The following is a 13,328-nucleotide window of genomic DNA, read 5'->3' as shown; positions in this document are numbered from 1 at the left end:
TTGGAGGGTATTACCTTAACTCCCCCCCACCCCCCCATCCTGAGCCTACCTTAACCCTCCCACCCCCTATCTACCACACAGGATACTAAAAACTGTAAGAAAACCTGGGCTCCATCGCTTCACAGCTCCATCTCTGCTCGGTTTATGTTTTCATTTTAAAAAAGAATTTGTGAGAAGTCGGGAAACGCAATATTTCACATCACATGTCTATGATTGCTATTGCTATTTGTGCCTTCAGATATCCACCGCGGTCATGTACGAATCATATTCCCTTTCATGCAAATTATGGTCATTCATAATAAGAGGCTTACTACAAGACACATTAATGCTGTGGCAGGGGAGGATGAATAAAGCATGAGAGGCTCATTCACATGTCAAACACAGACTGGAAAATATAGAACACATTGAGTATGACTATAATGGATTTTTTCTTTTTTTTTTTCTGATGCGAAAAAACCTCATGGATCCAGAAAGTAACTCACTCACTGTTAGCCTATCTGCCCCTAGTGGCAGTTAGGAGGAATGGCACACAGGATGCTGAGAACCACTGTTTGGTCTGCAATACTACTGAACTTGGTATTGTGTATCTCCTCCCAAAATGTGACTCTTCTCAGGGTGGGAAAATCTCTGAAACAGCATTTAGACCATGGGACACTAAAACTCTCCACTGAACTTGGAGAGTAAAAAGAACAATGACGTCCATGGATGTATTAAGAAATCAATGGATAGAGCAGTAGCTTAGACTAGTGATTCTCAACCTTTTTTATTTCAAGGACCCCTAATCTAGTCCACATTAGGGCCCCCGACCCCCATTTGATGAGATTTTCCCTCTTGGACCCGAATCTGAGAATATTTTTATTGTTAGATATGATTTTGTCCAAAATTCCATGATTGTCTGTATTGTAGGTAGAGAGATAAGAGTGAAACTATGATCAGAACAGTCATTCTTCTACATTCATAATGGTGAATTTTAATTTTAATTCATCAATTTGCTGGGGACCCCCCGGAACCCCCTCAAGGACCCCTGGTGGTCCCCAGACCCCACGGTGAGAACCGCTGGCCTAGACAGCACAGCACCGTGAACTTGTATCATATTGTTCTAAGGCTAAATACTCTTACATTCATTCAACAATAACATATGTCTATTTGATTTTTTTTTTTTTACATTTTGAAAATAATAATTTTGGTCGTTTAGTTCACAGATTACACTGGATAGAACTTTTAGCCTCTGCATTGGTCAAAAAAGCTGATATTTTGATTGTTTCATAAACTTTGCTAAACGAAATGTTGGGAAAAGAAGTGTGTTCTTGATTAAAGATTAGTGAATATTTAATCCAATATTCTATAGATTATTCTGCATCTGCCTTCAAAAACACACCTATAGCTAACCAATAATAAGCCAACACCAGCCAGATTCCACACTGCACTGCACTGGACAAACTACCTGGTTCCTCATTACCTTTAACTCCACAAGCATGTGAAGAAAGTTGTAAAAACAGTAGAAGACTGTGGTTGTACTTGTTTATTCCCGGTAGTGAATATTTGTAACTGTATGAATGTGAGGCAGACGGCTGATGAAAAAGAGCATGCCAGAGCTGCGAAACTTCCCTCGGTAAATAAAAGTTGAAAAAGAAAACACAAAAAAAAAAACCCCCACCAGATCCAATGTGTGCATGTGTGAACTCTGGTTAAAATAAAATTGCGGTGCCAGATCCCCTAACGGCAAGCTGAAGAGGTAGCCTAGTTTTTACTAATTAGAGCAGGATAGGAAAGATCCTAAAGAGGTGGATTGTGTATGAGAGAGGGAGAGAGAGAGGGAGAGAGAGAGAGAGAGAGAGATGCAGGCTATATTTAATCCATGGACACTGAAGGCTATCTTGATTTCTATATCTCTACCAAGCCCATGTGATAAAGACCAAAAGCCTCATTTAAGATAAGATTTAAGATTTAGGATAGATGCTAAGTAAGTAAAACCCAGGCTCCAGTAATCATTTACTATGGGTTTTTGTGCTGCTGACACCTCAGCCCTCTAATTCCTACCTCCACTTTTCCCAGCTAAAATATTACTGGGGCATTTGATGGGTGGGATTTAATATTGAAACTGTTTAAAAGGAAAATTCCCCCCATGGAAATGTGTTCCACAAGTTATTTTGTGCTGCAATTTTTTTGGTGGACATTTTTGCGGGGATCTGTACCAAACAGAGATGTTTTCTTCAGTCTGTAGAAGATGATGTGTAGGCCAGGACATCTCTGCAGCACCACAATATTTCATTTAAAATGGTATTTTGACACACATTTCACCTTTAACAAATATTGCGCCTCCTGCGATTTGAAAATTGCAGTAGGCCATATTGCGATTTCGATAAAATTTAAATTAATTGTTCAGCCCTACTGGCTCCTTTATGTGAAGTTCCTCTAAAGGTTAAAAGCCATTGTTTTAACCTAAGACATTTCATTTTCTCCTGCTTTGTTCCCTTCTTTTCCTCATAACTAAAAACAGATAAACTGTTCCCAGCCATGATGTTGCTACCTAGTTGCTATTATTCTTCTTCTGCTTATTCCAAACAAACTGCTGTTGCTGCTGCCAGAAACATAAAAAGCATCATATTCCTGTGTGCCGGACTATTTTTTCCTGAGAAAGACCTTTCTGACACCCGGTGTTTAAAACAGCAACAATCAGAAAAAGAGAGCAGCAAAACATTTAGTTATGTGAAAATGTTATTATTTAAAGCGTGAAAATAAAGACACAGAGCACAAGCAGAGGGCATTTTCCTTTTCCTTTCCTCTCAATATATGTTTTAGTGTAGGTGGTATGAAGGGTGGAAAGCGTCTTTATTAATCAAAGGGAGTGATGTCTTGTAAATGCGTGTGTGTTCACGGCAGATACAAACCGAGGCTTGTGTTGGAGGTTCAAAGTGCCCCTTCATAGGCCCGGAAAAAAACACTTAGCGGGCCACCTAATAGGCAGGAAAAACTGTGGTTAAATCCACAGGGGCGGGGGAGTTTACCCATAGAGCAGGAATGCTGGGAGGGCAACCGGGTGGAGAGGGGCGAGGGGCGAACACACACACACACACACACACACACACACACACTCAACTGTACAGCACAGTGCATTGCTACAAAGCCATGTTACAGACAGAATGCTCTACATGCTTCTCTTATGATCATGCTTCCATTTTCTGCCCAGCTGTACAGTCGGTGCATTTCGCCTGCAGAAACAACATGAGCAGAGCACACAGAGTAGAATAACATGTGACAGATACATCTGTATGGAGACTGTATTTCAAGTGGATGAATAAATAATCATGCTTACATTGAATTCCATTGAAGCCACAATTGGAAACTGAACGTGATTAGGGCTGCAACTAACCATTATTTTCATTGCTGATTATTTTCTCGATTAATCGATTAGTTGTTTGGTCTATAAAATGTCAGAAAATGGTGAAAAATGTGGATCAGTGTTTCCCAAAGCCCAAGATGACGTCCTCAAATGTCTTGTTTTGCCCACAACCCAAAGATATTCAGTTTACTGTCATAGAGGAGGAAAGAAACCAGAAAATATTCACATTTAAGAAGCTGGAATCAGAGAATTTTGACTTATTTTTCTTAACAAAATTACTCAAACCGATTAATCGATTATCAAAATAGTTGGCGATTAATTTAATAGTTGACAACTAATCGATTAATCGATTAATCGTTGCAGCTCTGAATGTGATTATCATTGAATTTTACTTTTAAATGTCATTTCAAATTCAGCTGTCTCAGTTCAAATTCAGTTTTCTCAAATCAGTTTGAGCTCTCAGAGACTCACATCCAGGGATTTAGGAAAAGCAACGAGCAAAGATTCAATCCAACAATGTCGGAGTGTACAGATATTACTACTACTAGTTTTTACTAGCTAGTTGTTTTTCATCGTCTTGGTTCTGGACTTTCACTTGTCGCATTTTGGTCAGGAATTCATCGAAAATACTACACCAAAAGAAAAAAAAAATCGAAATGGCAATATGAACTTTTGCAATTTTCAAATCGCAGAAGGTGCAATTAATTTAAGAGAGCAAGTATTTTAGTGCTCTGGGTAATCTTCTGTCAATGAATCAAGTACAATATTGGTGAAAACCTTTCATCATACTCAAATTCATTTAATCCTGCACACTGCCATCTATTTTTTTTTAACGAAACCAAACCTTTAACAATTTTAAAGTTCTAAAAAATTCTGACAAGAAAAACTTGTGATGATATGAATCACCGTTTAAAGCGATTTTTTTGTCAATATCGTTCAACCCATTTCGGAGAGCTTATGTCCAGATTCGGCCACAGTGACTAGGGAAAACTAGTAGCTACTAGCAGTACCAGTATGCTCTCCGGTGTTACTGGTTGAATTTTTGTGTATTTTTTTTTTCCTGAAATCCCGGATGTGTGCCTCAGAGAGCTCAATTTGAAAAGAACTTTGAAAATTGTAAATGAAAAATAAATTTGAAATTATAGGTAAAAGTTAATTTCAATAAAATCCCATTCAATTTTCTAATTGTGTCTTACAAATCCAATTTATTTATTTATTCAATCAACAAATGAATTTTTTGAAGATCAGTATGAGCACGACAAATTCAAATGTATGCAATTGAAATACATTCTCTGCAGGCACTAATCTTTTTCCATACATTTTGATGGTGTTCCATACTCCAACTGGAAACTCACATTCATAACAAACCGGCAGTGGGACGTACCTAGCAGTGATTGGACAGACAAAGCCTCGCTTATGGCCAGCCTCTAATCTGGAAAAAGCCTCATGAATGGAATTCCACTGCCGAGTTCAGATGGCTTAGCCGGGGAACTAGCCAAGAGTCACTCAGGGAATGAACTTGGTGTAGGTTTTGTGGCCAAAGATAAGCAACTCCTTAATCTATTACACTGATTAATCACCAAAACAATGTGCCTGCTGAAAAAACTAAGCTACAACCAACGGCTTCGGAAACTTTCAAAATAAAATGTCTTGTTAGCAGACGAGAAAACAATCACCAGACCAGATTCAGATGTGGGCTTGATGTCAGACACGGATTTCTATTCTATTCTATTCTATTCTATTCTATTCTATTCTATTCTATTCTATTCTATTCTATTCAAGGATGTGAGTGCAGGATTAAGTCACCTAAAATTTTCCCACATTTTTAGCGCTCATCATCTTTTTAGGCTGACATAAATCTTTACGATACAAATTTGTACAATACAACTTAGTATCAAACTGTTGTAAGCTGAACAAAGATAGGATATTATAGGGCTGGACGATAATTCAATATTATCATTTATCGTCTTTCAGTGGGATTATATTGATGATGATGATATGGTGATTTTGGGATATCGAGACGCACAATTCTGCTGTCTGAACTGATGAGACCAAGCTAATTTTATTTAGAAACTCAGACAAAATGAGGTATGGTAGGAATATTATGTGAAAATTTCAGTTTCGTTTAACATCACACCAAACATTACCATTCGGTTCAATATGATGAACATTAATTTGATTATATGTGAGCCATATCGTCATATATATCGATATCGAAAAAAATCCTTATGATTATCGCGATATTGATTCCAACCATATCGCCCAGCCCTAGGATACTATGGGAAAAAGTATAAATTAATGCTTTTCCTGAAATTAGAATTGACTTTATCTATATTAGTGGTTGTTTGCCTTATGATGATCACCAACAGGAGGTCACAGTTGACCCACCTTTTTAATTACCACTACGTCACTGATGCCAGATCTGTTTAACAGCTAGTGTGCTGCTACCAAACAAAGCCTAGTGTTTCCAGCTAGACTGACACTCCAGTTAACTGTACATGCCTGGAGAATCCATGTGAAGTCAGAGCTCAAACTTCAAGCTTCTGGTCCGACACATAAATTGTTTGCACAGCCTGATTCAATTTAGCGGGAAATGTCGAGTTTGACGTGAACTGAGAGGTGGTCTGAGGACAGAGATTCAATTCCCCAACTCCCACCAAACATCAAAGCCTTCCTTGGTGTTTTTGGCCCTAAAAATACCTCAGACAGACGGCCAGCGTGGCCTCAGGCATCCACTCTAAACTCACTTTCTGAGGGAGCGGATTTGACGCTGAGGGACGAGCCTCGTCCACGTGTTCCCCTCCATAACTGCCAAACACAAAACACACACACACACACTCCTAGATGTTGGACACACACGGAAAGGTCATCTGGTGAAAATCCCTAAAGCTACTAACAGGCCCTCCGGCTGATTCGTGTGCTTCTTTCAAATTCATTCATTGTCTTACTAGGCTCAATGGGGTGAAAATTGCTTGACATTTATTTATTTTTGGATTTATTTATTATATAGCCAAGCAGGGAGAGGTCTAGATCTGTTTGAATCAAGATGCAAAATGAAATGTTACTCTGACCCCCCCCCCCCCAAAAAAAAACCCCAACTTGACATGGATTATAAGGACCTGATTCATGTCCACCTTGTTCCAGCAGGTCTTGGGTGCACTTATCTAGACATACATTATATCCAATAGATTTTAACCGATATGGATTTTTGAAGGCAGATACCAATACTGATATTTTCGGGAATGAAGCTGTTGATAGTCAAATTTAAAAATATTGACTTATTGATTTTATTTGTTTTTGTTTTATTTTATTTATTTGTCCATTTTCATACCAAAAAAAATCCCCAAACTTCAGTGTTTCCCCCAGAATTGTATTCCTAACAGGGTGGAAAAGCCTCTGAAACAGCTTTTAGGCCATCATGGGACACTAAAACTCTCCACTGAAACTGTTGAGTAAAAGAAGGAGGAACCTCCATCATATCGGAGGTGGACGACACTGACTGGACTATATCAGATTTTCAATGAAAAGACCAATATTGACCCCTTATATCAGTCTAATCCTGCTATCCACACAGTTATTGGCCTTCCCTTCTTACAACAAACACACTAGGATAGGGAAACATATTTAATCCCTGTATTACATTGATGGAATTACTCCTATGTATTTACCATTCTATTCTACGTCAATGCCCGCTGGTCTGCTACAATGCTATAGAACAGTGTTTACATGGAGATTAATGCAACCTTTGATGTTGTCCTGCCAGCTAATCTCAGTCACAATGTCAGGTCATACGATGCAAAGCCGCACACACACACACACACACACACACACAGCCTCTTTTGTGCCTCACACACATAGTTCGCTATAGCTCTATAACAGGAGACGGTTGGCCGAAACGACTTTGAGTCAGCCAAGTCCAAACGCAACTCTTATCAGCATCTGCCAGGTTGTACATGGGTCAACACACACTGCCACAATACTGTTTGCTTTTTCAAACAGGCTGACAAAGCACCGATTGACAGTGACAGCGTGGCTGAAGTCACTTGGTGACTTGATTAGTCATGGTAAAGGCATATTCTAATCAAAAAGGGATTTGCTTTGTGACTTTGTCAATGGATTTCTCCCAGATTACTTGAGCCGACAGGATGGAGGGCATTTCCTCTAATCATTAACCATTAAGAAACCCTCTGACACATTGGGAGTTGGTCAAAAGGGCAGGGTTCCTACACATTTTCAATTAAAAATATTCCATACTTTTTCCAGACCTTGATTTGTTTTGAAGATTTTGTCTGGTGTTCAATATGATTTACGCAGATAGACATCTTGCCCCTGCTAACTAGGTCATATCACTGTATAGATGAAGATTGTTCTTCACAGTGACAAATATCAGAATATGTGAGATGATTGTCAGGGTTCCTACACGGTTAAAATTCCATATTTTTCCCAGACCCTATGTTCTTGACCGGATTTGATTTTGGTCTGTATTTGATATAATGCATGCTGCCAGCGGCTGGGTAATAAGAGCGTCCCTCTATCTGAACATTATTCTTCACATCAACAAAAACTGTGGACTCAAAGTGGCTCTACAACAACATAAAAGCTAGAATTATGTGTGTATCGGACCTGAACCGCAACATTTTCCATACTTTTCCAGACATTTTTTTCAAATTCCCAAACTATTCAAGCCCTGGAAATGATCAATTTTTATTTTAAATACTTTTCCAGACGTGCGTAGGAACCTTGAAAGGGGCACAGAATAGCCACAGCCCTGGCATGAAATAATGGACTGGGTATGACTTCTATATTGCCAAAGACAATTAGAGCCAAAGCACGAGGAGTTTGTCTTGGTACTGTAATGTGGAATATGTAAACATTTGGAAATATAGACTTGGGTGGACAGCTATCTGATAGGTCATACAATCTCACAAGGCAGCTGTAGGCAGTCACTGCATGCCAAGGCAATTTATCACCACTGCCAAGTCATGCTGGCTCACTAGACAGTAATTTGGAGGACACAAACTGTGTTTCAACCTGCCTTGAGGAAAAAGGTAACTAGCTAAAGTCAGTAAGAGAGAGAAGTGTACACTATGTGTCCACCTTCAAGGGGAAAAAAAAAAAGTGGCCTTGCTGTTGAAATGCATCCCAAGGCCCCCATCCCTGTTTCTCTGTAACCCAATAAAACCAAGCAGGCATGGACACCAACAGTATCTGGCAGGCAGCCTCAGGTGCAGCAGCTCCAAAGCCAGTCCCACACACACTGACTCTGACCGAGCTGCCCTGCCAAGTAAACAACAACAACAACAACAACAACAACAAGCACCATTTCAGCTGCTGGTTATTAGTGAGAAGCTAAATTGAAAACGTGTTTTGAGGATGCGCAATTACCCCGAAATGGCGACTTTCAGTCCAACTCCACAGCATCATCCGTTCCCTAGTGTATGGCAACAACGTCAGACCAAATTCCGTCCAGAAATTTGGTGATTTACTGTTGTCTTGCTTATTGGCAGATGCACAGAGGGTAAAACAAGTAGTAAAGACTTTTTTTTACGATTTATTAGCTTCCACTGGCAGGTTCGGCATACATATAATCCCTCAAACAACAGTTATTTCAATCAAATGTCGCCTTTTAGTTGTGGTTCGCATGTTATTCCCACAATCGTCTTCCACCGAAACACACGATAGTGGACGTTAGAAAGCAGTGTGAATCCGTTCTAAAAGTTTAGATTTTATTGAAACAGGAGCCGTTTAGGAGATTGCATGTATGCCGAATTTACCAGTACAGCCTAATGATTCATAAAAAGTCTAAAGTATTGTTCTGCTTGGAATGTATATTTCGTGATAAGAAAGGCAAAAATTAATTTCCAGATTTTTTAATGGAGTGTAGGACTACATTTGCGTGTAACACCTGCAAACAACTCTTTTTCTCTAAGTGACTTCAACAGCCAGTCCTACCTTCCAAGCTCTTTGCCGGGGATGATGGTGTAGTGCTCGGTGAAAGGTTCGCTCTTGATGGTGGTTTTAATTTCGGACAACAAGCCGCTGGCGCTGCGGGTCTGGTTCGGTTCGGCAGCCTGTCCGTGCTGATACCGAGTCCGGCTCCTGGTCTCCCCGGCCCGGGGACATTCAGGGATCATGGCGTCGTTTGGATCAGTATATTCAAGCTGAAAAGTTGGTCAACGAACACCAGCACACCAAACGATACCGCAAACCAAACTTCCCCAAAAAAAAAACAGTTGAGCTACAAATTAGCAAACATTCGTGATACAATGACCAGCAAGGTATCTCTGTTTGGCAGCCTAAGAGTCAAAAGCATCCGTATACTTTAATATTCTTTCAAAAAACGTAAATGATAGACTCATTTTGATGAAATTATGCAGCTCGTGCTCTCTAGTAGGCTGTGTGTTTGACAACGGTCCTGAACTCGACTTGCTCTTCGCTGACAAACTAACTGGTACTTTGCTTTCAGTCTCCATGGAAACTGTCTTGATTGACACACGGGTCGACCATTTGGGTGGAGCGTTGTGCTTTGTGCTGCATTCAAAGCGCATGGGGAAAAACTGCAGGTTCGTCTTTCCTATTTGAAAATATCAAATATCAAAATGGCATTCATACAGATCTCACCTGGTCAGTACTACTATAAAATACTCTTCACCTCAGTTTTCAGATGGTAAATACTACTAGTAAATACCGTTCACCTCACCTCTCAGCTGGTAAATATTACTTGGGAACTCGGATTTTGGTGATGGACCCCAATTTCTCTGACTGAATTTTGAAATCACCATCAGAGAAATAGCCTACCCCTAACCCAAACCCTGTAGTGAAGTGCAGGGGATGATATATTAATTTCAAAAAGATACTTGCAAAAGTTAGTCCTTGTATTTTACTGATTATTAATAGGTCCTTGGGCACTGGTATTTTCCCCTCTTTTTTTAAACATGCCTTAGAAACCCAATTTAGATCCCCTCCTTAGCAATTACAGGCCCATAGCTCAGACCCATAGGTCAAAAATGACCTATACCTTGCAGCAGATGTATACCTAATTTGGTCCTGTTTGATTTGAGTGCTGCTTGTGATACCGTGGACCACACCATTCTATTACCTCACCTTGATGTTCTTTATCACTGTAATGCAGATGACACCCAACTGTATGTCCCACTAAAATCCACCAATTCTAGTAGGCTAGTCTAGCTGCCTTACCGATATCAAATGGCGGATATCCCAAAAGTTTCTAAAATTAAATTAGTTAAATTTGAGATCATATTTGATCCACCATATTCCATTAGCCTACCTTATGACAAACTCAGCAGCCTATCAGATAATATTAAGCAGGCTGCTAGAAATCTAGGAGTGTTTTTTGATGCTGACCTCTGTTTCAACAATCAAGTTAAGAAGAAGATCTCAAAAATTAGGTCATTTTTATCTTTTGATGATTTAAAAAGAGTTATATATGCTTTTATTTCCCCTCACCTGAACTACTGTAATGCACTTTAATCTGGTATGGGGCCCTGCTGGTCATTCCAAGGTCCCAGCTGGTGACTAAGGGTGATCGGCCTTTTGTCAAAGCCTGAAGTTACTGTTGATTTTATGTCCTTTTTATGTCTTTTCCTTAAATTGTCCCTTTTTTTATGTTTTCTGATCTTTCTTTGTGATTTTTAATTCAGTTTTAGTGCTGTACTTATTTTGTGAAGCACTTTGTAACACTGTTTAAAAAAAGTGCCATACAAATACAAATTTACCATAAATATGACATGAACGTGGCATTAGTCTATGTATGTTCAGTGTGAAAAAGCTGATCTGGAGTCTGCAGAAAACGTCAATCATGGCGTCCTGATGGCTTCAAACAATTTAAAACGTGGGACTACTTCCAAGTCGTCGCTTTAAACCTTAAAGTTCTTCTGCCCATTTTTCCCCATGGTACCTGAATGCAGCATTTTACTGCCGCGCGACAGGGCGGGGCTTGTAGTCTCCTCGTCCCAGGCCTGCCTCATTTCCAGAGTCTAATGAAACAGAACACAGCAGTCTGCATCATAAGCTCCACTGAGAGGGAAGGAAAGTTCCCAGGCAGTTTGAAATAAAAACAATATCTGCTCCTTTCACATTTGAAATACAGATTTTAAGTGTCAGTTTCACTTAGGAAGCTGGGGGAAAAAATGGGTTCCTTCACTTTTCAGCATTATGTTTTCCAGTCTCTCACAGTAAAACATCTCCTTATATAGCAGTCATTTATTATGAGATACTGGTAAACGTGATGTAGATAGAAATAGTGCTAGAGATCATACTAATAATATAATAAGTGATGCAATGCTGATCATCATAAGGACAAGAACCATCAGTTTAAACAAAAATCTGTTATATATACAGAAAAGCATTAATCTATGCTTTTTCCCCTTAAGACCCTATCCTCATATACTAAACTGTATAGTATGAATTTACATCTCAAAAATCTATGTTGGCCTAAAAAGGTTGGAAAATTCTATTTCTGAAAATAAAAAGGTAGGCAAACTGAGTTTAGGTGGGTTTACCCTCCACTACATCCCTGAACAGAATATAATATAGGCTATAGATATAGATATATAGCTATAGAGACATAAAGATAGAGATAGATCTAAAAGTGCATTGAGGAGATCTGGGAGGGATTCCAATCTCCCTCCGCTGGCCATGCAGGGAAGTGCCAAGGACCTTGAGTTACATTGTGTAGGTGCTTGAGTATACAGTATTTGCTACTATACCTTATCTATGAAACTACACTTTACCAGATTGTATGACAGCTCTGGTTAGAAAGGTACAATGGGAATCCAGTAATAAGTAGAAGTAGCAGTAGTAGAAGTAAACTACTGTAAAGACACCTTACTTCTTCAAGATCTTGGAGAACCCAGCTTTCAGGTCTACTAGCTCACTGGTTCTCAACGTGGGGTCCGGGGACCACCAGGGGTCCTTGAGGGGGTTCCGGGGGGTCCCCAGCAAATTGATGAATTGTTAAACATTATTTCATTTTTAAGAAGTTAACACAATTACAGAATGGAGAAGAATGACTATTTTGATCATAGTTTCACTGTTATCTCTCTACCTACAATACAGATAGTCATGGAATTCTGGACAAAATCATATCTAACAATAAAAATATTCTCAGATTTGGGTCCAAGAGAAAAAATGTCATCAAATGGGGGTCCGAGGCCCTAATGGGGTCCTTGATATGAAAAAGGTTGAGAATCACTGTACTAGCTCACAATACACTGATACCTATGCTATCCAAAGATAATTTTATGAACCATCAACATGCATCATTGGCATTGCTGTTGAATGACTTAAACTAAATAAGAATGTAACTAAAAGTATTTTACTATAATACTACTTTTTTTTTAATAACTACACTAAAACTGCCAAACCCTTTTTAAAAAATAACTGAAATGAAACTGAACTGGGAATGAAATTTGAAAATAAAACAAGAATAGGCTTGTTCTCAGTTGTCTATACAACTTATAGAATAAGTAAAATGGTAATACCACTGTATAGAAGAATTTTGCTCAATAGCTAACATGTACTTGCTAATAGATTTAAAAAGTGATTGAAGTGAAGGGAAGTGAAGGAAAAAGGAAGTAGTACATGTGGTGCGTCAGTTCAATGACTTTGACCAATTCAAAATTCAATGGATCATTTTAACTCAACTTTTTCATCCCTTCAATTTTTCACGATGGATCCACAAAGCAGCAGCCAGGTAACAAAGTGAACTTTTTATTGATATACATAAACGGTGGTATGGTATGATGGAGCGATAGCACAGCCTGAGTATTTAGCAACCCGTTCTCAGACAAAATCAGAACTGTATCTTTCAACATATTATCTACACACGAAAAAACTATAGAAACAAAACAAGAAATGCATGCTTCTGTGTCAATCCCCCCAAAATCTTCCACCAAATCCATCAAAATAAGTACATCTGTCTTTACCGTCAAATATTCCCTTTATTCCTTTTTCCATAGTGAAA

The 13,328-nt window shown here is 39.1% G+C and overlaps 1 protein-coding gene across 1 annotated transcript in view; it reads right to left on the bottom strand.

Moving 5' to 3' along the window:
• stk17a (serine/threonine kinase 17a) overlaps positions 1–9,477 on the bottom strand; it is a 46,300-nt gene extending 36,823 nt beyond the window's left edge. The window contains exon 1 of the mRNA XM_071530306.1: positions 9,296–9,477. Within this exon, the coding sequence (XP_071386407.1) occupies positions 9,296–9,477 (182 nt within the window). The remainder of the gene's footprint in view (positions 1–9,295) is intronic.
• Between the last annotated feature and the right edge of the window lie 3,851 nt (positions 9,478–13,328).

Source organism: Centroberyx affinis, unplaced genomic scaffold (genome assembly GCF_046629955.1).
Source record: "Centroberyx affinis isolate AG114_WGS23_722 - 3 ecotype Tasmania unplaced genomic scaffold, CSIRO-AGI_Caff_v1 ptg001911l_1, whole genome shotgun sequence".
Classification (NCBI taxonomy): domain Eukaryota; kingdom Metazoa; phylum Chordata; class Actinopteri; order Beryciformes; family Berycidae; genus Centroberyx; species Centroberyx affinis.
The sequence above is the reverse complement of the archived record's forward strand: the minus strand, read 5'-3'. Positions and strand labels throughout refer to the sequence as shown.